Raw genomic sequence first — 26,336 nt, forward strand, 5'->3', positions numbered from 1 at the left:
ACGAACTGTGTCCCCTGCATCGGCAGGCGGACTCTCAACCGCTGTGCCATCAGGGAAGCCCTAGAAATGTTTGCATTTTTAACAAAGATACTGTCAAAGGTGATGCTGATGTTACTGGTTCAGGGACCACACTGGGAGAACCACTAAGCTTGAGGAAGAATGTTCCAGGCAGAGGGAACAGCGAGTGCAAAGGTCCTGAGGACTAATGTGTTTGGTCATGTTTGAGGAATAGCAAGGAAGTCAGTGTGGCTGAAGAGAAGAGTAAGTGAGGGGGAGAGGATCCAAGGAGGTCAGAAGAGCTACCGGAAGCTGGACCACATAGGACTTTGTAGCCATTGAAAGCTTTGGTTGTACTGTGAGTGAGATAGGGAGCAGAGAAGTTATATGATCCAACGTAGATTTTTAAAAGATGATTTGCTGGCTGCCATGTTGAACATAGACTGTAGGGGTCAAGGATAGAAGAGGGAGATCAACGAGGAGACAAGTGCAGTGTTGGGGGCAAGAGGTGACGGTGACTTGGATTCTGGATGTATGCTGAAGGTAGAACCAACAGGGTTTGTGAGGGATTGGATGTGGGAAGTGAGAGAGAAGACAAGGATGATGCTGAAGTTTTTGACCTGAGCAACTAGATGGATGGAGCTGCTATTGCTGAGATGGGGAATGATCCAGGAAGAGCAAGTTTGTGGCACAAAATTAAGAATTCATTACTGGACACGTTACGATTGAGATGTCTGCTAGAAATCCACATGGAGTTCTCAAGGCGACAGTTGGATCTCTGAGTCTGGAGGTCAGGAGCAAGTTCAGGACTGGAGTTACAGCTCTGGAAGTCATCAGCAGAGAGAATTTAAAGCTTGAGGCTGGGTGAAATCAACAAGGGAGTGAGTTTTGGTGGAGAAGAGTTAGACTAGATAATCTCTTGATGTTAGGGGGTTAGACCCCTTCCCTAGGCTGTCACAACCCGACCAGTGGACCACAGGAGAATTTTTTTTTCTTTCTTTTTTTTTTTTTTTGCTGTACGCGGGCCTCTCACTGTTGTGGCCTCTCCCTCCGCGGAGCACAGGCTCCGGACGCACAGGCTCAGCGGCCATGGCTCACGGGCCTAGCCGCTCCACAGCCTGTGGGATCTTCCCGGACCGGGGCATGAACCCGTGTCCCCTGCATCGGCAGGCAGACTCTCAACCACTGCGCCACCAGGGAAGCCCCACAAGAGAATTTCACAGAGCTCCTGTGCCCGGTTCAACTCCACCTACTTATTAATGCCAACTATGTATAAGACAAAATACTTGGCACTGTTGAGGATACAAAAATGAGAAGTTCAATCCAACACACATCTGTTAGCCACTGCTTTATTCTGGGCACTGCAGGGGATATAAGGATAAGTAATTGAACTAAATCCACAAATGTTTATTAGCACCCATTATATTACAAGGCCTCCAGTGTACTTGTCTCTGGAGGGGTTGCAAAGATGAGTCACCCAACTAAGCAAACATTTATTAGCACCTACTTTATATATATATATATATATATATATATATATATATATATATATATATATATATATATCCCCAAGGGGATAGAAAAATAAGCAGTTGGTTTAATTCAGTAAATACATAATAGTTCCTACTGTGTACATGTCACTTTTTTTTTTCTTTTTTTTCTGTACGTGTCACTTTGCTAGGTATGTGGGGATACAAAGATAAGCAAGATACTGCCACTGACCTCAAAGTGGTAGCAGATCAGTTTCATCTGTGGTGCCAACTCGGATCGACTGGTAGTGACTGTAGGGCTGTGTTGAGGAGTCTGAGGTCTCATTTGGGCTCAGCAGAAAAGAATGCCACAGTCGATTAGTGATGTCTGCTGGGAGCAAAGGAAGGAGAATGTGGTGAAGGAGAACGTATATGTGGTGGCACATATACCATAGGATGGGCATTACTGGACCATGGGATTGGGGCTCAACAGACTGTCGAAATGGGCAGGGGCCCTACCACAGCTGCTTTCCCATGTATTCCAATCCCTTCTGTGAGCAGCATCTTTAATAGATGGAAAAAGACTTTCGTAGTACAGTCTGCACTTCTTGGGACATTCACTAAATAATAGCTATTGGCCAACACTGCTTTCACAAAGCTATTTCCCTTTATTCTCACAGTCCTGGGGAGTAAGCAGGGCAGGTATTTCTATCCTCATTTTACCAATGAGGAGATAAATGCAGAGAGAGATAAAGTAACTTGCCTGAGGTTCCATACTAAGAGCTGGAGCCAGAACCAGACCCAGAACCTGGAATCAGAACCTAAACTACTTGGCTCTGTGTACATGGGAGACAGTCACAACCATCGCTTTAATGTGCACAGGACTTTACAGCTTGCAAAACACTTTCACATCCCTAATCTCATTTCATCCTCCCAGGAACTCTCTTGGGTTAAGTGTTGATACCCCCATTTTACGGCGGAGGAAACTGAGGCTCAAGAGAAGAGGGGAAATAAAAGCGGGAGGGCACACTGTCTGATTCCCAGGTCCCATGCTTGGAGGATGGTGGCAGAGAGGAAAGGAGGAAGACAGGAGGCAGTGTGCTCCCCAGGGGTCTCATTTGGGGAGGGCAGTGGCTGGCTGGGAGCCTCCGATTGTCCCATCTGCAGCTGGAGAGCGTGTGGCTCAACAGCCCTCAGGCCCAAGCCAGGAATCAATCGCTGGCCTCTGCAGAGACAACTTCTAAAGATGTTTTTAATTAAAGTCCAGGAAGATCTATATGTGCAATATCTCCTTGCCTAGCAACGGCACTGGCTCTCACCACCCAGGATGGGGAGAAATGGGACAGGAGGTTTCTGGCGGAGAGAGGTGTCAGAGAAGAACAGAGGCCCTGGCCCTCAGGAGGCGGCCCCATATCTTTCTTTGTCTTTTCCATCAACAAATCACTTAGCAAACATGAGCACCCTCGCTATGCTAGGCCCTGTGCCCACGTGGCAGTGGGTACAAGGGTGACAAATCTACCATCCTGCCCTCAAGGGTCTAGCCCATAGTAGGTGCTCCGTAGATATTGGGTGACTGAATGGAACTGAATTATAAGCCAAAACTGTTTGCTTTCTGCAACTGGCAGAGGAATGCTACTGCAGAAACTTGGAATGTTGCTGTCCCGAACAAACAAGGTGACCGGACTCCTCCACAGAGGGTCCCGTTTAAATGTGGAGAGGATAGAAGAGCCTATGGGACTCCATTAGGGATAGTAGGGGAGTCCCTTCTCTCAGGGGGGCGGATGAGACCCACACACACACTCAAGTGTTGCCTGCCTGGGTGAGTCCGTGGCTACCTCTTTCTGTCCCATTCTCTCTCTCTCTCTTTGTCTCTCTCTATATCTCTGCCTCTCTTACCCTGATCTCTCTGTCTCTGTCCTAGTTTCTCCCTATGGGTCTGGGTACCTCTGTTTTTCTCACTTTCTCTCTGTCCATGTCTCTGCATCTCTGTCCCTCTGTCTCTGACCCATTTTCTTGCTCCATCTCTCTATGCCTCCTTCTCTGTCACTTGTCTCTGGACCTGCCTCCTCCCCCTCTATCCTCCGACCTCCCCTTCCCGTGCAGCCACTTTCCTGAATCTCCTGTGTATCGTTCATCTACATTAGGCTGCCTTGGGTGGGCGGCCGGAAGTGCGGTTGAGGCCAGTCCAGGAAGCTGGCATCGTAAGTGATGAGCAAAGAGGGAGTTGGGAGGGGCGTGGTGAGGGGGGAGTTTGAGAAGGGGCTTGTTTCCTGTGGTTTTTAATTTTTAATAGAAAGCATTCCATGCAGTTCCGGCAGCAGCAGGGGGTGGGACTCATGTGTCATAAATGTTTGAGAAGCTAGATGGGAGTCAAGGGTTTCCCCAGGCCCAGCAGGGCGGCAAGGGGAGGTAGGGAAGAGGCAGGATGATAATAATTACCAACATCTTCATAATGATGACGTGTTGTCTCCATTTTACGGAAGGGGAACTGAGGCCCAGTCAGGCCGAGTAGTTTTCCCACCGCCACACACAGAGCCAAGGAGAGGGCTGGAAGGAGAACTTGTCTTCAATCCCTGACACCCACTCCACATGACACCACCTTCTCCCTGAGCAGCTGGAGGTCCTGGGGCCCAATTCTGAGCTTCCGTTGGATTTCACAGACAGCAAGGGTTAAAGGGACAAGAAGGGAAAGAATTCTGGCCTGGGAACCAGAGCATGCATTCCAGTTCTGGCCCCATGAAAAACCATGTCAGAAACCAGATAAACTAGAAATGAGGAGTGGGCAAGCCCCCTCCTTCCTGATACTGGTACCCACGGGTCTCCTGTGCAGGGCCAAGGACACAGACCCAGAGATCTTCTGACCATACAGAAAGAGGAGAGAGGAATGAACTCTTATTAGCACCTACCACATGCCTGGCTTCACCAGACACTTAAATCCATCATCTCTAATTCCCATAGCACCTCTGAGAGGCAGAGTGGCCTCCTCTAAATTACCAGTGAGGAAACAGGTCAAACAGGGGGAAAGACTTGATTGAGGGCACAGAGTGAGGAAGTGACGGGATTTGAACCCAGGACTCTCTGATGCCAAAGTCCACCCAGTCTCCATGAAGTTGTGAGGGTCATCTCTTTGTAGGCCTGTCCAACTTCTCATGCTGATTTGGTAGCTTGTGTCATCCTTGCTGCTTCCTTCTGGGTGCCAGTCTCAGTACAGGCACAGTGAGTCCAGGAGGGTGACATGCTGGCTACAGTGTTGTGGGTTTGAATCTTTTCCTACCATTTACTAATAACCTAATCTTGGGAAAGTCACTGAGCCTCTCTGTGACTCAGTTTGCTCACCAGTTCAATCAAAGGCTGGGTCTAGGGCTTCCCTGGTGGCGCAGTGGTTGAGAGTCTGCCTGCCGATGCAGGGGACGCGGGTTCGTGCCCCGGTCCGGGAAGATCCCACATTCCGCGGAGCAGCTAGACCCGTGAGCCATGGCCGCTGAGCCTGCGCGTCCGGAGCCTGTGCTCCGCAACGGGAGAGGCCACAACAGTGAGAGGCCCGCGTACCACAAAAAAAAAAAAAAAAAAAAAAAAGGCTGGATCTAGGGCATCAGTTCTCAGTCTGGAATGCACTTTAGAATCACTGCAGGAGCTTTTAAAATCCCCTTGCCTCTGCTCCACCCCAAGAGAGCTCTATTAAATTGGTCTGGGATGGGGGCTCAGCATCAGTTTTACTTTAAAGCTCCTAAGAGATTCTAATGTGCAGCCAGGTTGAGAACCACTGGTTTCTGTGCTCTCCAAGGATCAGCCTTTTCATAGCCAACATTTCACATGGAGCCCTGGGCTCTGAGATACTGTTTACCCGAGAATCCTTTGGGCAACCCTTCCTATGCCAGCCTGGAATTAGGCCCTTGATCCTGCATAGCAGGACTGGGTGGCAGCACCATGGACAGCAAATGGCTCATTCTAGCTGATCCCATCCCTGCTTCTGGAAGTCTGGACTTGAACCAGCTGCCAGAGAGCGAGAATCCTGAGCCCAGCTGCTTGCTGTTCCTCTGCTCTTCCCTCCCTCTCCTTTCTTTGACTCTTCTCTCATTTGCCTATCTACTTCTCCTACTGATCCCCTCTCCTACGACCTTATAAGGCAAGATACATGTGTGTTTTGACATCAGATTGACCTGGGTTTGAATCCTGCCTCTCCTATTTCCTTGCCAGATGAATTTAGCCAGGGGCTCTCCTTGCTGCTGAACAAGGAAATCTATTTGAGTTCTCACAGCGATCCTGAGAGCTTGGTAGTAATATTACCCCCATTTCACAAATGATGAAATTGAGGCAAAAGGGGTTCATTACTAAACTTCACTCAGCCTCCATTTCCTCGTCTGCAAAGTGGAAATCTTAATAGAGCTTACGTCAAGGCTCTATTATATGAATTCCATGAGATACTATACATAAAGGGTTTATTATAGTATGTAGCACAAAGAAGTTATTTAATAAACCTAATCTATCATTATCATTGAATAAGGGTCTATAATAATGGGTTTCATTATTAATTTACATTGTCACCCTTCACTGTGCGTAGCAGTTTCCTCATCTGTAAAATGGAATTGATGCAGGATTGCTCTGGAGTCGGCTCATATCAGCTCATGAGAGCCAAATATTGATTTTCAGGAGTTTTATGAACCACTTGATACCACATTCATAGCTTGAAATTGGCCATGGTGAGAGTATTCACACCGTAGAAATCAGCAAACGCTACAAAGCAGGGAATTCCTCCCTACCCCTCCATCCCCCAGAGCCAATGGTTAAACATTTGCCAGCATGCCACTGCATCTACATCAGAGAACTGGTGTGGGGACTGAAGGAGAGAGTGGCCGTGACGGCATATTGCAGAATGCAAACTGCTGAACTTAGGGGGATGGCACAAGGTGGTCCTACAGCAGCCACAAGCCTGGCACCCTTTTGTCTGCGGATTCTGGGGAGCTGCTGACTTGTGAAGAAGGTGGGGGGGCGTGTGGGGCCTTGGGGAATCAGTGGTGAATCACTAACTCTTTGCCATCCCCACGTGTCGGCATTAACTGTAATGGCTGCAATAAAGAATCCCAGATGGGGGAAATGATTCCATCATCCCCGCGGGAGTCCCAGGGATGCAGCCAGGGAGAGAGAGAGAGAGAGAGAGAGAGAGCGCGCGCTCATCCTTGTCCCTGGGGAGTCACTCAGCCCGGCACTGTGCCTTGCCCAGGGGGTGAAGGGAACATGCAGAGGAGAGTGACAGGGAGACCCTCTCTCATAACTGTTACAACAGCTACTATTTATTGAGCACCCACCATGAGCCTGATGCTTTATGTATCTCTCGTTTCAGTTTGTCTGTGAGGGAGGCTTGATTGTGCCACTGTATACAGGCATGCAGCGTCTGCTGAGAGGACAACAACCTGTTTATTGAGTTCTTAGTATGGGATAGGCACTGTCCTCGGTGCTGAATACAGAAACCTATTTGAATTCTGAAACCAATCCCAGGAGTTTGGTGGTACTCTCACCCTCATTTCACAAATGAGGAAATTGAGGCCAAAATGGGGTTCATGACAGGCCCAAGGCCAAACTGCTAATAAGCGGCAGAGTCACTGATTGTGATTCAGTACACCAGGCCACCATCCAGAGTCACTGTGTGTGTGTGTGTGCTGACTCTGGCTCCCAGAGGACTTTGGCCTTAGAGAGTCCTGGGTTCAAATCCCACCACTTCCTCAGTCTGTGCCCTCAGTCGAGTCTTTTCCCCTGTTTGACCTCTTTCCTCACCTGTAATTTAGAGGGGCCCACTCTGCCTCTCAGAGATGCTATGAGAATTAGAGGTGATGGATTTAAGTGGCTGGTGAAGCTAGGCATATAGTGAGTGCTCAATAGGGTTTATTTCTTTCTCCTCTCTCCGTTTAAGAGGAGGTGCCTAGGATCATGCCCTTGCCCTGAATAGGAGACCCCTGAGTACCAAGCATCAGGAAGGAGGGGGCTTGCCCAAACCTCTTCCCCAGCTTCTCCAGGCAACTCTGACATGGTTGATGGGGAGCTGGAGCCGCCAAAGAGAGAGGCGCATTGCAGGGCCGGTTTAGGAGGCTGCGGGGGTGGGGGGGGACATGGAGAGGGAAATGAGAAATGCAAAAGAGTGAAAAATAAATACATGTGTCTGTCTGGAGTGATCGAGGGCTGGAGGTGGGAGAGGTGGGTGGCCGGCTGGGCTTAGCAGAACTGCTGCAGTAGCACTTCCAGAGCCTTACTCATTAGCCAGGCAGTGAACTGGTGTCACCCCCGAGCATGCCGCCCCGCTGGCCCAGAGAGCCCAACCCACCAAGAGGGCCCTACCCAGAACCTCAGGAGGCCTGGGCCCCATCGCCTCACCATCAGGGCACCCAGAAGAGGGCATCTCCTTGAGGTGAGGTCTGAGTCTCATCCCCCTTGGGTCCTATCCTGAGCCCCCAAGACTCCCTCTTGGGTCTTGCATCTCACACCCTCCTATCTGGAAAGGTTTGGATGGACCACACAGCTTTGCCCATCCTTCCATTCAACCCCTCCCCCACCCCTTCCATCACCCCCACCCTGTGCAGCCTCACATCCCAAGCCCTGCTTTTGTCAAATTGAACATGATGTCAAATTAGAGCCATCTCTGGGACAGGCCGAGAGGAGCTCCCAGTTTAATGAGGCAGTGTCGAAAATCAATAACTTAATTGCCGCTGTTTGATGGACTTTTATCCAATTTATACTCTCCCCAGCAGCCTACGTGCAGAGCATGAGGAGAAGTGTGTGTGTCGGGGGCGGGAACTGTCTGGGCACCCGGGAGGAGGGGCGAGGAGGGCCCCAGGACCCACAGCCAGCTACTTCCAAAGGGAAAGCTGCCTGCTGCTCTTCTGCCTGGGGCCCAAGAGACACTGGCCCCTGAGCCCCAGTGAACTTGGCTGTCCTTCTGGGATGCCCACACATCCCCATGGCGGGATGGCGGCGGGGGGGATTAGGATGTGGGAGGAAGGAGGCAGAATTCCCTTGAGAAATCAGGAGGAGCTGGGATGAGTAGAAGGACCCCTGCTTTGGGAGTAAAGTGCCTTGTTTCCAGTGTTAGCTCTAACTCTGTGATGACCTTAATTGGTGAAAATGACCATTTCCACCACCCACTGAGATACTGCTCTGAGTTCTGCATTGGGAGTTTAAAATGTGTTCCCTCATGAACCAAGGACTAGGACTGTCCCCATTTTGCTGGTGAGGAAACTGAGATGCAGAGAGGCTGTCTTCCCTTGCCAGAGTTTTACAGCTGGGGACCACCAAAGGGAGATTTGAATCCAGATCTGACTCCATGGTCATGCTCGTGCCACTGGGAAGGCCCCAGGTCTGGAAGCGGGTTGGGGCTTAATGTGGGGATGAGGACTGTGAGGGGATTGGCTTCAGTAACCTCCGGCCTAGGTCTCCTTTCCCAGCTTCTCTGGGAGTGGGGAGCGATGGGGGGAACAAGCACAGCGGCCCCAGCTGACCCCTGTCTCGCTTGGTCCCCCGGGCCCAGGCACGTCGGTGATGCAGGTGATGGCCTCGGATGCGGATGACCCCACGTACGGCAGCAGCGCTCGACTGGTGTACAGCGTGCTGGATGGCGAGCGCCACTTCACCGTGGACCCCAAGACTGGTGAGGGGCGGGGCCGGGCCGAAGGGGCGGAGCCGGGGCGGAACCAGAGGCGTGGCGCAAGGGGCGGGGCCGGAGGGGGCGGGCGGAAGTCTTCTCTCAGCGTTCCAACCAACAGTGCTGAGGTTAGGACAGAGGACACCGAGGCATCTTTCTGGCTCCAGGAGACCCCAGGGTCGCGGAGAGGGAGGGCGGCCAGGTAGGAAGAGAGAAGGACCGAGGAGCAGAAAAAAAAATAGAGTGGGGGGCGCCTGCAAGACTGGTGTGGAAACAAAAAGGCAGGAGGCTATCACTATGGGCCCCCTGAAAGGGCTTCGGAGGTCTGAACTCAGTGGTCCCTCTTGCCATTGGAGCTAAACTGAAGCAGGCGTGTCCGCAACCCAGACGCGGTCGGTCATGGTCATAAGTGTCGCTGGGGGCCGGGGGTAAGGGGGGACGGCCGTCGGCCCGTGAAAGGCACCTTTTCGGCAGTTATGAAGGCTGTTCAGGTGGCAGTTGTTAAGGATCTGGTGGGAAGACCGAGGCTGAGACCATTAGGGAAGGATGGCTTCTTGACTTCCTTGCCCTCCCCACCAGCACCAAGCAATGGTGCAGCGCTCCCACGCACCGTCCCCCACGTCACTCACTCTGAGGCTAGAACCTGAGTACATCTCTGAGGGGCCTCGTGAGAGTGGCAGGGAGAACAGAGGCAGGAGGCTGAGGCTCAGAGAGATGAAGTGGTTCACTCAAGGTCCCACAGCTGGGAGCGGCTGCCGATGACAAGGGCATCTCTCACTGTCCCAGGGACTGGAGAAGGCAGGGGGTGAGACATCAGACACCACAGAATGTTCATCAAATGCCTCCATGGGGCTCACAGCCCAGGGGGTCAGGGGTACAGGCATCTGTGTGGGCAATTAGGATGCAAGTTTCTTGGAGGAGGGAGCAGCAATCTCTAAAGGATAAAGTGTTGGCCAGACCCAGATTCAGAGAAGGGCATTCCAGGCAGAGGGCATGGTGCAGGCAAAACTGGGAGGAGGAGAACAGCCTGAGGCATGAGGGGAATTGTAAGCAACTCAGGACTGGAGAAGAGGCTTGTTGAGAGGTAATGCAGTGAGGCTGGCAGGGGCCTGACTGCCCCGTGTAAGGCGGGCTGAAGCACTTGGATTTTATTCTAAGGGTAGTGGGGTGGGAGGGTGTTTGATGGATTTGGGTTTGGGGTTTTTGTGTGTGTTTGTTTTGTTTAGGGGGAGGGGGTTGAGGATTCCAGTCTATAATTGCATTCTCTTACACATAATATCCGCATTATTTTTTTTCTCCTTGTGAAACTAATACGTTTTAGAAAACATTCAAACATTAAAGAAATGTTTTTTAAAAGAGACGAAGGAAGGAAGGAAAAAAGGGCTTCCCACCCTCATCCCCAGTAATTGCAACCCCAAAGGTAGCCACTTGGTATATATATCCTATGAGACCTTGAACTCATTCACTTGAAAAATATTGAGGTTTTTTTTTTTTTTTTTTTTTTTGCGGTACACGGGTCTCTCACTGCTGTGGCCTCTCCCGTTGTGGAGCACAAGGCTCCGGACGTGCAGGCTCAGAGGCCGTGGCTCACGGGCCCAGCCGCTCCGCGGCACACGGGATCCCCCCGGACCGGGGGCACAAACCCGCGTCCCCCGCATCGGCAGGCGGACTCCCAACCACTGCGCCACCAGGGAAGCCCCCGAGTTTTTTCTCTTTTTTTTAATAATACATTTCAAGGTTCAAAATTCAAAAAGTCCAAATTTGTATTTAGTGGAAATTCTTCACCCCCTCTAGTCCCCCAGCCACCCAATCTGTATCCCCAAGGCAACCAATGTAATTTTCTTGTGTATCTTTCCAGAGCTATTCTGTGCAGGTACAAGAAAATAGGTACATGTAGTTTTTTTTTACACAAATGGTAGCTATAAACACACACTATACACACTGCTTGCCTTTTTCGCTTAACAATACATCTTGCAGATTATTCCGTATCAGTACATAAATAGCTTCATCATTCTTTTATTTAACAGCTGTTGTGGATACACTAAAATTTATTTCGCCAGTCCCCTACTGATGGACACTTACGCTGTTCCCAATCTTTTTCTACCATGAACAGTGTTACAGTGCATAACCTCATACATAGATCATTTTGTGCTTGTGTGAATGTATCTGCAGGATCATTTTCAGGAAGTGGAGAAGCTGGGTCAAAGAGCATAGTGTGTTTGGAATCTGGATAGATAATGAGGAAATGTACCAGATTACACTCCTGAAGACCCGATTAGGAGAGAGCCTGTTTTCCTTCCCCCTCACCAACACTGTGGACTCATTGATGACTTTTAAGCAGGGAAGTGATATGCTCAGGTTTTCATTTTAACAAGATCCCTCGGGCTGCCACTGTACAGCATGGCTCAGAGGCAGGAACTGAATTCAGGGAGACCCAGGAGCCTGGAGTGCCCAGCAGAGAGCCCCGAAAGACAAAAGCCAAAGCCTGCGCCCTTTCTCAGCACCCACCCAGACTCCGTAACCTGCTTCATCTAGTTAGGGAGCCAGAGGTGATACGGGATTGGTAGAGAGGGTTAGTTGAGATACTGAGGAGGGAGAGTGAGGGATGACAGTGAGATTCTGCAAAGGGCAAACCTTGGAGGCCTGGGTGAATGTACAGGACTATATTCAGGGAGGAATCTGGGGGTTCCTAACTTTGGAACCTAGGATGAGAAGGGGCACCACCTACAGAAACAGAAGGAGGAACGTGGATTAAGAAAACTGTCTAGGGACAGAGGAATTACTGAATGTGTTCCAGGATCTGATATAGAGCTAATTAATTCCATTGTAACTATATTGGCTTTAAGATGAGAGAAGAGGAGGAAAGAAACATCTAGAATGGGCCATCTGAAATATGGGCCTAAAGCTCCAAGAATGGTTGAGGCTCTTTAAGCTTTGGTTTCCCCACGTACACAACAGAGATAATAATACTCATCTCACATGATTGTTGTGAGGAGCCAATGGGAGAGTTCATTCGTTCATTCAGCAACTCTTTATTGAGGCCTGTACATGCCCAACCCTGCTGTAGGCTCTAGGAAGGCAGCAGCAGGGAAACCCAACACCCTACCCTCATGGAGCTTTTATTTAAGTAGGAAATACAGAAAATAAGCACATAAACATACAGCATAATGTGGAGTAGCAGTGAGTGCTAGGAAAACACATAAACAGGGTAAGAGAGTAGACTTAGATGAAGAAATCAGGACAGGCCTTTCTGGGGAGGTGATGTTGGGACTGAGTCCTGAATGAAGTGAGGGTGTGAGCCACTTCGTATCTAGGAGAGAGACTGACATGCTCAGTGCAATACGTGGTACATAAACGTAAACCAGGGGGATGATGGGGATGATGATGATGGCGATGATGATGACGATGATGATGATGAAGCCTTCGTCCATTCAACCTGAGGAGGTGAGGTCCTTAGAGTTGATCAGCTTTAAGGTGGGGAGGAAAAGACAGAACACAGAAATAAGGGAAGGGCCAGGACTGAGTCTGGGAGGTGGCAGGGGTGGGCAGATGAAGCGTCAGACTCCAGAGTGAGGAGGATGGCCAAGTTCTCAGAAAGAACATCCCCCACTGCAGAGAGTCGGGAGGAGGGTGGCCAGCGGGAGGCCATGGAGCCTGGGAGGGCAGAAACAGTTCTCAAGAAGCCAGAAAGTGGGCACCAGGCAAGGTAAGTGAAGAAACACAAACAGGGTCCTTGTTTCTAGGGTCCTTCAACTTTCTCTGTTTGGAAGGGTCTTTGTAGACGTTGCCCAGGAAGGACCCGATCTTTCCTCCCCTTTCCTTCGGCCCCATGGTAGGAGCCACCCTGGTGCCATTTCCAGCCCCAGCTTCATTTCCCCAGCCAGGAATATTCCGCTCATGCAGGTCTATATTTAGCAGCTGCTGCGAGGTACAGTCTGTTCTCGCTGTGCAGATAGCAGGGAGTAGAACCGGAACCGGGTCTGTGAGGAAGGTGTGAGGGAGGGGAAGGCGGGGCGCCACGAGGCTCGCGCCAGAGGAAGAATTACCTTGTGTGCTTTAAAAGCCAGGCCTGCCCGCAGACCCCCAACAGGGAAAACAGGGATGGCATTTGTGGGCTCATGAGGCGTCACTTGGGCTCCAGGACCCCTTCTGCAGCATTTGGAGGGGACGGCGGGGGCGGGGAGGACAACAGCTAGAACTGGGGCGACCGGTGAGGACAAGGCTGTGGGTTGCCGGGGCCAGGTTCTCATGACCAGGCCCCGCTCACCACCACCCCAGCAAGAATAGAAAGCCTCTCTCTCTCTCAGAGACTTCAAGATATCTGCTGAAAATTCTCAATTGAGCCAGAGATGTTTGCTTTTCCTGGGAGGGAATGAAACTAACCTTTGTAAGTGCCAGATCCTGATCAGGATGATGTACTAGATCTGGTTTCTGCCTTCGTGGTGCTTTTGTTCCAACAGAGAAGCCAAATACAAAGAGACAACTACACCCAGGCTGCAAGAGGCGGGCAGAGGGTCTGTGGTTGTAGGTCAGTAAGTCAAAATGTTTATCGAACACCTACTATATGCCAGACCCTATAGATAAGATGATGGATGGACAAGACCAGCATGAATCTCAGCCCTTGTGGAACTGATTTATGAGGTCCTCAACCCAGGACTTGAGGAGGGGGAATCATCAAGGCATCTCCAAAATGTGGTACCTGCTGCTGGAAGCTTTGTCTCATTTAACCCTCTTAACAGCCCTTCCAGCTGGATTTCCCCATTTGACAGAATAGGAAACTGAGGCTCAGAGAGAGTTAAGAACTTGTCCGAGGTCAGATAACATATAAATGGTGGAAAGAAGGCTTGAATCCATACCTGTCTGACTCCAAAGTCCTTCAAAATCCCAAAGTGCCTCTTATCTGACTCTGTGTAGCCCTGGCACATAGTAAGCCCTCAGTAAGGGTCTAATAAATGGGTCAGTGAATGAATTTTCAGAGCCAGATGGTTTAAGAACAACTTCATCAGCTGATTTGGGAATTTTCCCTCAGGCCCCCCAGGAGGGCACCAGCCTCCAATATGCTTCTCCCAGCATCAGGAGTGGGAAGTGGAACAGAGTAGATAGCAAACTATGCCATCAGTTCCTGCCATCCCTGAACTGGCCTCTTAGTAAAGTGACTGTGCTGGGGAGAGGAGGGGTCTATGTCCCTGCCCTTTGAATCTGGGCCGCCGTATGACTTGCTTTGGGCCAATATCATGTAGCCGAAGTGATGTTCTGCAAATTCCCAGATTAGGCCTTAAGAGACCTTGCAGCTTTCACTCCTCTCTCCTGGAACATGGGCCTGAGACTACCATATAAGGAAGCCAGCCCAGCTCAATGGAGGATGAGAGAGGTCTGGCCAATAGCCAGGGTCAACTGCCAGGCAGGTACATGAGGCTCTCTTGGACCTTCCAGCCAGATGACCCTGCAGTGAAACGCAGCTGTGTGAGTGAGCCCCAAAGAGGGATGATTTCTCTGTTAACCTACCTACCGCTATATGACAAACCATCCCCAAACATGGTGGCTTAAACAGCACCCGATTTATTAAGTGTCACAATTCTGTGGGGTGGATGGGCAATTCTTTTGCTGGGGTCACTCCCATGGCAACAGTCAGCTGGCAGGTCAGCTAGGACAGCTGGCATGGCTGGGCCTGCCACGTGGCCTTTCATCCTGGCCTTCACAGCACAGTGGTCTCAGGGTTCCAAGAGGACAAGCCCCAGTGCACAAGGGCTTATCAAGCCTCTGCTTTTGTCACACTTGCTAATGTCCCATTAGCCAAAGCAAGTCCCACGCACGGCCAAGGCCAGAGTCAGTGTGGGAGGGGATGACCCAAGGATGTGGATCCTAGCAGGCATAGTTCATCAGGAGTTTTCACTATAGCAACCTGTCACTGGGTGTGACCCCAGGAACAGGGTCCAGAGGCAGCATGGCCTCAGGGTACCAACCTCCTAGTTGCCCAGAGATGGCATCTAATCACACACTCAATACGGCTTCATGACCTGTTTCCAGGTAAGAAGACTTCAGTGTCCCCAGTTCCCCTGGAGCTGGAAGTGACAGGGCAGCCAGGAGGCCGGCCACATAAGCATGGCTTCTCACCCACAGGGGTACACCTGAGCCAGACCCCTGCTCCGAGCCCCACTCAGAGTGAGGGTCGCTGAGCTTTTGGTCCACAAGCTCATAGATGTACAGCGGCCCCGATCCCATCACCAGCCTCCGCATCAGTGAGATCCTAGGTGTAAATGACACGCACAAAGCTTAGCACGTAGTAAGTGTCCAACTGGCCCGCACCCCTCCTGCCTTTCTGCCTGGCTCACACCGGGAGCCCTCTAGTCTCTGGCCCGGTGATCACTCCCCCGTCAGTCCATCTGCCTGCCCTCTCCTTCCTCCCTCCCGCCCTCTTTCCCCACCCCTTGCTGTCCGTCTGCCTCTCTGGTGTCCCTGAGAAGCTCTGTTCACGCTGCCCTTGCTGTTCTTCGTCTTGCTTTCTCGCCCTCTTTCTCTCTTTGTTTCTCTCCAGGTCTCTGTCTCTCTGTGGATCTCTGTCTTACTGCCTCCTCCTGCGTGTGTGTATTTCTCTCTGGCTGTACTGCTCCCCTCTTTCTTTCTCTCTTTCTCTGTCTCTGTGGGCCTCCCTTTCCCTCTCCTCCCCTCCTTTCCCTTCCTCTTCGCCTCTGAGTGCGTGGCTCTCTGTCTCTTTCCCCTCTAACGCTCACTACATTGCCCTCTGTCTGTCTCTTGCTTCTCTCTCTCTTCTTCCCTCTCTGCCATCTTCAGCCTTCTTCCTCTCCTCTCTTTTCCCTTTCTGCTCTTCCTCTCCTTCCAGCCCCCCAGGGGAGAGGACATGACAGGCCCGCATTCCCAGTACAGCCCCTGCTGTGCAGGACTGCAAACACTCAACTAAGAGACCAGCCAAGGCCTTGGGCCCCACCCTCATCCCTAGAAGGGCAACCCTCTGACAATCCCAGTGTTGTGGTGCAGCACCAGGGGGACAGGACAAGGGGCCTGCTGCGTGATTGGAAGCATGTCTTGCCTGATGAGGACTGAGACGAGCACGGGGGCTATCTCATGAGCCGAGACAGGACCACATAAACAGCATTGCTCTGTCAGAGGCCTGGGCTCTCCCCTTGTACCTGGTGGTGGTGCGGGGGGCGGATACCAGGCAGGCTGGGCAGGGACCCTCCGTCCTTACAGTGGTCCAGCAGAGCAGTCCACAGCATGGATTCTGGCCCCAGAGTGCCTGCTGGAATCCTGACTGCGCTTTCTACATGTGTGCCCTTGGGCCAGTACTTAACCTCTCTGTGCCTCCATCTCCTCATCTGTAAACTGGGTATAATCACAGCACCTTCCTCCTAGGGGTGTTGAGAAGATCAAATGAGGCAGTTCACTCAGATGCACATCAGTGTCAGGTATTGTTGTTATTGTCACATGCAATCCTCATGAGATGAAACTCTGAACCAGTGGTTCTCAACTGATTTTGTCCCCAGGGACCATTGGACAGTGTCTGGAACTAAGGTTGGGCAGGGAGGGTGCTGCTACCAGCATCTAGTGGATGGAATTATCCTGCCCAAAATGTCCATGGTACCAAGTTGGAGAATCTTGTTCTTTAGGGAGGTATTGTGATTGTCCCATTTTACAGATAAGGAAACTGAGGTTCAGAGAGGGGAAGGGATTTGCTCAAGATCACATGGTCAAAAAACGGCAGATCTGGGGTTTATCCCAAGTTCATCTGCTTCCAAGTCTCCCCTGCCCTTGGAAAGACCAGTCCCGGCTGAGGAGGGGTCAAGAGGGAGCTTACTGAGGAGTCTTGAAGGCTTCTGATAGAGAGAGAAGGACACACACACACTCCAGCCTCTCCTCCCATTCCGTTGCCTTTATTGGCATCTAGAGGCTGTCTGGGGACATCAGGAGTGAGAGGTTGGGCATTATGGGGCGCATCATGGGGCTGCTGGTGCGTGACTCCACCTGGCGCTCAGGCCCTGGGCACCACCTGTCACCACCTGGTGCTCGCAGGTTGGAGCGGGTCGGGGGGGTGGGGGGGTGGGAGGGGGAGGCTCTGAATGGCTCATCCACTTCCCCCTCCCCCCTGGTCTCCCACTGGCAGGGAGGCAAGAAGCCCAGCCTTCCCCTGCACAGAATCAAGCTTGTGGCCACCCCGACTCCTGCCGCCCCTCCCCCTGCTTCTGTTAACAGCTTGAAGGATTGTCTGATCAGCGATTAGCTGGTGCCTGGACAGAGAATCTAGGGCCAGGCCTGAGAGGAAGGGGCTGGGGCCCCCAGGGCAGGGGGATGATTTAATCGTGGAGGGGTGTGCGGGGGGGAATAAGTGTGTGCAGTAGCTATGCGTGTGACCTCATGTGTGTTCCCTATGTAGTACGTGTGTGAGACATATCCGTGTTTGTGTGCATGTAAGTGTGACTCCATAGTGAGTGTGTCTGAGGGTGGGTGTGAGTCCAGTTCATTTTGTTAAACACTCACCGAGCTGCCACTCCGGGCCTGGCTCTGGGCTGAGCGCCACTGACCCAGAGACAAATCAGACACAGGCCAGGCTCATGCAGAGAATTATTGCAGGTTCCCCCTCACATGGGGAAACCGAAGCCCCAAAAGTGGGATCGGTAGCCCAGGGGGGTCACACAGTGCCTGGTTCTAGTCCCTACGCCTCTTTTTAGTAAACCAAATAGTCTATATTCTATTGCTTTTGTGTTGCATGTGAGTGTGTGTGTGTTTGAGAGTGTGTGTTAGTATGTGTGTATATAAATGTGTATGTGTACGAGTGTGCAAGGGTGTGTTTTAAAGTGTGTATCTGATAGTTGTGTGTATGTGTGAATCTGATAGTTGTGTGTATGTGTATGTGTGAAAGTAGTGTGTGTGTGTGTGTGTGTGTGTGTGTAGCATAGAATCTGTGTGAGTCATCTATGAGCATATCTATAGAAGCACGTGTGTGTGTGTGTGTGTGTGTGTGTGTGTGTGGTGGCTGCTGGGCCCCACACCTGCACAGCGGCCATATCCGTGTCTTCTGCATCAGCCACTTCCCACCTCAACTTGAACGAGCCCGGCCTCTACCTGGGGAGGGGTCTCCATATCAGCTGGCAGCTGGCAGCGAGGCATCCCTGGCCTCACCCTCCCTCATCCACAGGCGTGATCCGGACGGCCGTGCCTGACCTTGACCGCGAGAGCCAGGAGCGCTACGAGGTGGTGATCCAGGCCACAGACATGGCGGGCCAGCTGGGCGGCCTCTCTGGCTCCACAACTGTCACCATCGTGGTCACCGACGTCAACGACAACCCGCCCCGGTTCCCGCAGAGTGAGTGAGGCCTTCCCAGAGGGAGGAGGCAGATCCGTGTGTCTGTCTGATCATCCCTCCAAGCCACCCACAGACCCCAAGCTGCCTTGTAGGCTTCCCGCCATAGAGGGACTCCCCCATTGGTCTGTGTCCGTCCATCCGAGTCACCCACTTACCCCCTGCCCCTCCAACCACGCTTCTTGCAGGGGATGGCCTCAAAGTTGTCTGATTTTCCATACATCCAGTAACGCGGTTACCTTCCCACCCCTCACCTTGCTTCCTGCCAAGAGTGAGCCCCTGTCTGTCCACCCACCCCGACTGGCCCTTGCACACACCCCTGTCCTGCTTATTGTGTGTGTGATCTGCTACTGACTCAAGCTTGCAAAGGGACATTGGAGGTGGGAGGACAGATACAAGGATATCTTAGGGATACAGACAGAGGCTGCAGCCATGCCCAAGCCGAGTGACACCTATAATTGTGCATGGAGATGCCAAGGTCTGGAGTGACAGGTCTTACCCTTTTCCTCTGAGCCTGGAGGGCAGGATTCCGTGCTCCTGAACTAGGAGGCCTTTCCACTCTCTGCCTCCCCAGGCACAACAGGGTGGAGGCGGCTTCTCTGACTCAGCCCCCAACCTCCCCATCAACCCAGCCAGCCTCTCTGTCCCAGGTTCAGGCTGAGCCGCGTGAGAAGCCGCCGAAGCTGGCAGAGACTAAATGCCGTGGGGAGCTGGGCTGATTCCTATCGGGCAAGTCATTACTTGAGGTCTGCTGCTCTCACATTAGGCCCCGCCACAGGGGACTGACCCCCGAGAGATAAGGGAATCCAATCCCTTAGCTGAGAGCACATCGCAGCCTAAGCGCCTCAGTCCAGACGCACAGCGGGGCGGGCAGAGCCGGCCAGCCAGCTCCACGTCGTTGCCAGGGAGCCTGGTAGGGCAGCCGCCCCCAGCCACTCCTCCAGCCCAGCCCCACTCACCGATGGGAAGCTTCAAAGCACCGTGTGGAGGGGCGGGGACCACCCAGTCTTCTGCCCAGTTGTGTGATGCTCTGTGCCAGCCCTGAGCTGGAAGGGGCGGGGCACAGCAGGGGGGCCAGGGTCCCCCAGAAGACTCCTGTTCATTCATTCACGTACTCCTTCCTTCTTTCTTTATTGTGAAATACACAAACAGAAGTGCGTAAGAGAGAAATGTCCAGTTCGACAAATAATGACAAAGCAAACACTCCTGTAACCACCAGCCAGGACCCCAGAAGCCCCCAAAAGCCCTTTCTCTTTTTTTTTTCCCATCCAGCTATTCCTTTATTTTATTTTTTAATTTTTTTTAACATCTGTATTGGAGTATAATTGCTTTACAATGGTGTGTTAGTTTCTGCTGTATCACAAAGTGAATCAGCTATACGTATACATGTATCCCCATATCCCCTCCCTCTTGTGTTTCCCTCTCACCTTCCCTAACCCACCCCCCTAGGTGGTCGCAAAGCACCGAGCTGATCTCCCTGTGCTACGCGGCTGCTTCCCACTAGCTATTTTACATTTGGTAGTGTGTATATGTCCATGCCGCTCTCAAGCCCTTTCTTGATCATAACTGCTCCCCCCAAACCCTCCTCCGGAGTTAACTTCCATCTGCTTTTGTGATCATCTCCTTGCTTTTCTTTTGTCTTTTCTTTTTTCTTGAAGTATAGTTGATGTATAATATTATATAAATCATAGGTGCACAATATGGTGATTTGCAAGTTTTAAAGGTTATACTCCATTTATAGTTATTACAAATTATTTGCCATATTCCCTGTGTTGTACAATATATCTGTGTAGCTTATTTTAAACCTAATAATTTGTACCTCTTAATCCCCTCCTCCTATCTTGCCCCTCCCCCCTTCCCTCTCCCCCTTCCCTCTCCCCCTTGGTAACCACTGGTTTGTTCTCTATATCTGTGAGTCTGCTTCTTTTTTGTTATATTCACTAGTTTGTTATATTTTTTAAATTTTTATTTATTTATTTATTTTTGGCTGTGTTGGGTCTTCGTTTCTGTGTGAGGGCTTTCTCTAGTTGCGGCGAGCGGGGGCCTCTCTTCATTGCAGTGTGCGGGCCTCTCACTATCGCGGCCTCTCTTGTTGCGGAGCACAAGCTCCAGATGCGCAGGCTCAGTAGTTGTGGCTCCTGGGCCTAGTTGCTCTGCGGCATGTGGGATCTTCCCAGACCAGGGCTCGAACCCATGTCCCCTGCATTGGCAGGCAGATTCTCAACCACTGCGCCACCAGGGAAGCCCTGTTATATTTTTTAGATTCCACATATAAGCGATATCATACAGTATTTTTCTTTTTCTGTCTGACTTATTTCACTTAGCATAATGCACTGTAAGTCCATCCATGTTGCTGCAAATGGCACAATTTCATTCTTTTTTATGGCTGAGTAGTATTTCATTGTGTATATATATACCACATCTTCTTTATCCATTCCTTTAGGGTTGATTCACCCATGTAGGCATCACCTAACATTATAGTTTAATTTCATGTCTTTTAACCTTACCTAAATGGAGCCACACAATACGAATGATTTGTGTCTTGCTTTTTTGTCTCTCAAAATTATGTTTGTGAAATCACACGTTGTTGCTTGTAGCTATAATTTATTCATTTTCACTGCTGTATAGTATTCCATGATTTATCTATTCTCCTGTCACTGGACATTTGGATTGTTTCCAGTTTCAGGCTATTATAGAAGATACTGCTTTGAACACTGTTGCATGTGTCCTAGTGCCATTTTGCATACATTTCTCTAGTGTACAGAGAGGCAGAATAAACTCATCTTCAATTTTACTAAGTAAAGCCAAATTGTTTTCCCCCACGAAGAAATGCATGTGTCCATCGTACCATATCCTCACCGACAGTTGGTCCTGTCAGATTCCTTCATTTGTGTTAATCTGGTGAGTGTATACTAGTATCTATGCTGCTTTTCATTCATTCACTCACTAGTCACTCACACATTTCATTTATGTGACAGCCTGGTGTTCTGCCAGGCACCGTGAATGCCTGATGAATAAGGGATGTGGTCCCTGCCTTGCCGGAGCTCACACCCCTGAGGGAGGGAGGGGGAGAGAGAGAGAGGGAGAGAGAATAAACAGAAAATGATAGGGAAATGCACTAATCCTTACAATGGGATGAGCTTGGGGGCCCTAGACACACAGGAACAGAGCCTGGAGGTCTGGAAGCTTCCCTGTTGGAGGTAATATTCAGTGAGATTAAAAAAGAGTAGGGACAGGGGAAGTGAAGGCAGAGAGGAGAATAAAGAGAGGGAATGTCTAGAGGTAGGACAGAGCAAGTCATCCTTAAGGAATTACAAGGACTTCAGCCAGACTGAAGCTTAAGTGAGGGTGGACGGTTGGGGGCATGAGGATGCAAAAGTCAGCAGGGCCTTGCAGGGCAAGCAAGCACCTTGCAGGGCAGGCCAAGGGGCTTGTACAACTCCATCCCAAGGGCAGCAGTGAGCTATGGCAAGGGTTAACGCAGGGGAGCGGCGAGGTCAGCTTGTGTTAAAGCACCCCCAACCCCGGCTGTTTATGTGACAGTGAATCAGAGGCAGCCACTCCACACAAGGGTATCCAGACCAGAGGGGGTCCCAAGAGACACATCCCCATCTCCACAACCCCTGCTGGCCCATCATTTAGCAAATCACCCTCTCCTTCATCTCGGCTCTGGGAGGAGAGCAGGGAGCTGTTTGCGTCCCACCTGACCCTCATTCCTTCTGGTTTCCCCCTGCTTCCCCACCTCCTCTGGCCACAATGGTCATCTTGCCATTCTTCAAACATGCCAGGCATTGCACCCACCTCAGGGCCTTTGCACCTGCTGTTCCCTCTGTCTAGAATGCTCCTTCTGAAATACTGCTTGACTCACTCCCTCACCTCCCTCAGACTTTTGCAGAATTGTCATCTTTTCCTCAATTGCCCTATGTAAAACTCCACACACACCTTCATCATCACTCCTGTTTCCCTTCCCAGCTTTATTTTTCTCCAAAGTACCATTTGACCTACTGTTTTACTGATGTGATTGTTTAGTGTCTTTCTCCTCCCATTAAGAGGAAAGCACTGTAAGCCCTGGGATTTGGGTCTGTTTTGCTTGTTGCTGGAACCTCAGTGCATAGAGCTGCATCTGGGACATCATAGATACTAAATAAATATGTGGAAATGAAGGAACCAATATCATTAACATCAACAGCAACAAAAAATCAGCATGAAGCCCCACTGTTCTAATGCAATTTGTTCCATTTATTGGGTAGCTACCAGGTGCTAGGCCCTATGCTAAGCAGTTGACATGCATCATCATGTGAGTTAATGGCAGGATGAACAGTGCTGTTAGGAAGGCACTGTTATTATTCCCATTCTACAGATGAGGAAAACCAAAGCTTGGGATTACACAGCTGGGACTGACTCTAGAGCCTTAGCCTTGATCACTGTGCTCATCTGTCCCTTCACTGGGCAGATGGGGACACTGAGTCCCGAAGAACTGCAGGCACTTTCCCAAATCAATCAGAGAATAAAGCCAGGGTGAGAATTAAAACCCTCCTCTTTGCACTGCATCCCACATTTCTGCAGAGGACGCACCTCTCCCAGCATCAGTCCTGGCCAAGCAGGGAGCGCCTTTAAGACACTGCCCTCCAAGGAGCCCATCTGAGACACCCCCCTCCTCTCCCCTAGCACTGGTGGGAGCTGGGGGAGGGGCTGCCACTCCATCCCTGCTCACAGCTGTATCCCCTACAGAGATGTACCAGTTCAGCATTCAGGAGTCGGCCCCCATCGGCACAGCTGTGGGACGCGTGAAGGCCGAGGACTCAGACGTGGGTGAAAACACAGACATGACTTACCACCTCAGGGAGGAGAGCGGCAGCGGCGGCCATGTGTTCAAGGTCACCACAGACAGCGACACTCAGGAGGCCATCATCGTAGTGCAGAAGGTGCGGGGGCTGCCCCAGGAGGGATGGGGGAGGCAGGCCTCAGGGCAGCAGGGTCAGGGGGGCCGTTGAGTGGCCAAATATCCCCACCCCACTCCACTCCAGGGATCAAGTCTCTCCGGAAACTCTGGACCAACCTGGGAAGACGCTGATGGTGTCATTCCCATTTTACAAATGGGAAAATGAAGCACAGAGAGGTTAAGTGACTTGTCCAAGGTTGCACAGCTAGTTGTCAAGAGCCAGGATTCAATCCAGATTTAAATCTGTGCTCTTCAACACTATGCTGAGCTACTTCAAGTTCATACCAGGCCCTTCACACTCATTGTTTCCTTTAATCCTCATGTTCCCCTCTGAAGGAAATATATTACGCCCATTTTTACAAGTGAGAAAACAGAGGCTCGGAGAGGTAAAAGGGCTTTCCCAAGAGCACACCTGTAAAGGGTAGAGTGGGATTTGAACCCAGGTCTGGTGAGCCCAAAGTGCTTTCCTTCCTGAGTCTAACAGGCTCCTCACCCACTGGCCAGCCTGGGAACCAGAAGCTAAAACAGCAAAGTCAGCAACCCCTAGGGAAAGCGGATGGAGGTCAAATAAAGCAAAAATCCATCTTCCGGGACTTGGTCACAGGCTTGGCAACTCAGGGCTGCGCAGCCCTTTGAGCCTGTCCGCTCCAACCCTGCTGTCCCATGGGAGGTCTAAATCCCCTGCCCTGGCCCACAAATGGTCATAGGCCTTTGTACATGCCCGGGGATGGGATGCTCACTCCCTACCATTGCCCAGCTCTTCCTCCTCCCATTCAGCCAGAATCCGTCTCCTTAAATCTGCTCCTATCAGCCCAGGTTCTGCCCTCTGGGACCCACAGAAACATCTGCCCCCCGACAGCCCTTCATTCACTCAATAAGCAAACTCTCTACCTGGCCTTGAGGGCTTGAGGACAGAGAAAACTCCCAGTTTCTTCAACAAGGATAATAATAGAATACGAATACTTATAATGAGTGTTACCGGTGTGCCAGGAGTCCTTCCACGGCTTTCCATGTAGTAACTCATTTAATCCCTACAATGACCCTCTGAAGTACTATTATTGCCCATTTTATAGATGTGAAACTGAGGCCCTGAGAACTTCAGACACTTGCATCCAAGGTCATGCATCTTACAGAGCAGTTGTAGGGCTCTGGGTCCGGGCAGTCTGGCTCCAGGATCCACCCTTTTAAGCATTAAGTGGTTTTCAGTCTTCTGACCTCCATCTGTCCTCACTGTAAGATGAGCCCATTTCACAGATGGGGAACTGGAGGCCCAGAGAAGCCCAGCATCACACAGCAACAGAATCAGGCCCCAGGCCCAGCCTGGGGACCCCAGCACAGCATTTGCTCTCATCCACGGTGCTGCCTCTATCCTGCCCCCCTCTCCTCCCTGGCTCTTGGGCCCCCCTCCCGCCTGCTCCAGCAGTGGCGCCCGAGGTGCCCCTGTGGAGTCAGTGCTGGCTCAGGGAGCAGAACCCCCGCCTGATGGATGACCTGGCTCCAGAGCCCATCGCTCACTCCCAGACCAGGCCCGCGCCTGCCTCCCTGCATCCTGATTTCCCAGGCAACAGGATGGAGGAAGGAGGTAGGAGGTAGCCCTTCTTTTTTTTTTTTTTTTTGCTGCTGGAGAAGGGGACGGGGGATGGGAGGTTCTGACGGGAAAGGAGGGTCCTACGCACAGGGCAGGTCTCCAGGAAGGTGGCCCCTGCTGCTCAGATAGCTCCCCCACCATGTAACAGAGGTGCCTGTGGTTTCACCAGAGCAATTTCTCTTTGCTCTAAGGCATTGTCCTTAGGAGGCCAGCACCCATACAGCCATGGAGCTTGTCCATCAGAGGGTCACCCACCAGCACTCTCTGATGAGAAGCAGGGCTCAGCATGGCTTTAGCCAGATCTCTGAGGAAAGCTCTAAGGCAGCCAGGCTTATCAGGCTCAACTCACATTAGCAGCTGCCACCGGTATATACGAGGAACGTGTCATTTAACCCTCCCACCTGAGGCCCAGAGAGGCCAAACAGATTGCCTGCAGACACAGAGCCTGTCAGCAGCAGATCCAGTGCCTTTCCTCTCATGGGCCTGGGACTTGGGAGCCGACCTTGGGCAAGTTACAGAGCCTTCTGGGCCTCGATTTCCTTATGTGTAAAATGTGATGATGATAATAATACAAGCCTCTTTGGGATGTTGTAAAATAGATGAGCCACTATGTTTAGAACACTGGCACATAGTGCTTTGTAAATTAATAAATTAATGCCCCAACCTACTGTGCTCTGTAGCAGGAAGTCTGGGTATCAGTACTTGACCCTGTGTCCCTGGACAAGACTGTCCCCAGCAGGGCCTTACTTTCTCCACTTGTAACCAGAGAGGGTTGGTCTGGGTCTTGGACAGCCGGTTCCATGGCGCAGCCTGATACTCCGGAGGCCCTGCTGAGTCAACTGTCACCTTGGGCCAGCTCCGCCCTCGCGGGGCCCATCCCCCCTGACTTGGGATCTGTCCGCCTGGAGATGTAGAGCAGACCCCAGCCCACTCACCGGCCCTCTTCTTCCTCCCCACCAGCGCCTGGACTTCGAGTCCCAGCCCGTGCACACCGTGGTCCTGGAGGCGCTCAACAAGTTCGTGGACCCCCGCTTCGCTGACCTGGGCACGTTCCGCGACCAGGCGATCGTGCGCGTGGCCGTGACCGACGTGGACGAGCCCCCCGAGTTCCAGCAGCCCTCTGGCCTCCTGGAGGTACAGGAGGACGCGCAGGTGGGCTCCCTGGTCGGCGTGGTGACGGCGCGGGACCCCGACGCCGCCAACCGGCCCGTCCGGTGAGACCCCCGCCCGGGGCCGACGCCTGCTGCCTGCTACCCCGCCAGCGCCCTCGGACAGACGGCGGGCAGAGGGGGAGGGGGCAGGGCGGGGAGGGGAAGGGGGAACGATTGTGTGGGGGGAGGGGAGAGAGCGAGATGGACACAGAGATGGAGAGAAACAGGCCGGGAGCCAAGGAG

The 26,336-nt window shown here is 51.7% G+C and overlaps 1 protein-coding gene across 2 annotated transcripts in view; it reads left to right on the forward strand.

Annotated features, from left to right (window-relative positions):
* The window catches only part of CDH22 (cadherin 22), a 71,272-nt gene that overhangs the window by 14,760 nt on the left and 30,176 nt on the right, over positions 1 to 26,336 (forward strand). For both annotated transcript variants that reach the window (XM_060078270.1, XM_060078271.1), the window contains exons 3-6: positions 8,983 to 9,102; positions 18,248 to 18,415; positions 23,144 to 23,337; positions 25,903 to 26,156. In XM_060078270.1, the coding sequence (XP_059934253.1) occupies positions 8,983 to 9,102; positions 18,248 to 18,415; positions 23,144 to 23,337; positions 25,903 to 26,156 (736 nt within the window). The remainder of the gene's footprint in view (positions 1 to 8,982; positions 9,103 to 18,247; positions 18,416 to 23,143; positions 23,338 to 25,902; positions 26,157 to 26,336) is intronic.

This window comes from Mesoplodon densirostris, chromosome 16 (genome assembly GCF_025265405.1).
Source record: "Mesoplodon densirostris isolate mMesDen1 chromosome 16, mMesDen1 primary haplotype, whole genome shotgun sequence".
Lineage (NCBI taxonomy): Eukaryota > Metazoa > Chordata > Mammalia > Artiodactyla > Ziphiidae > Mesoplodon > Mesoplodon densirostris.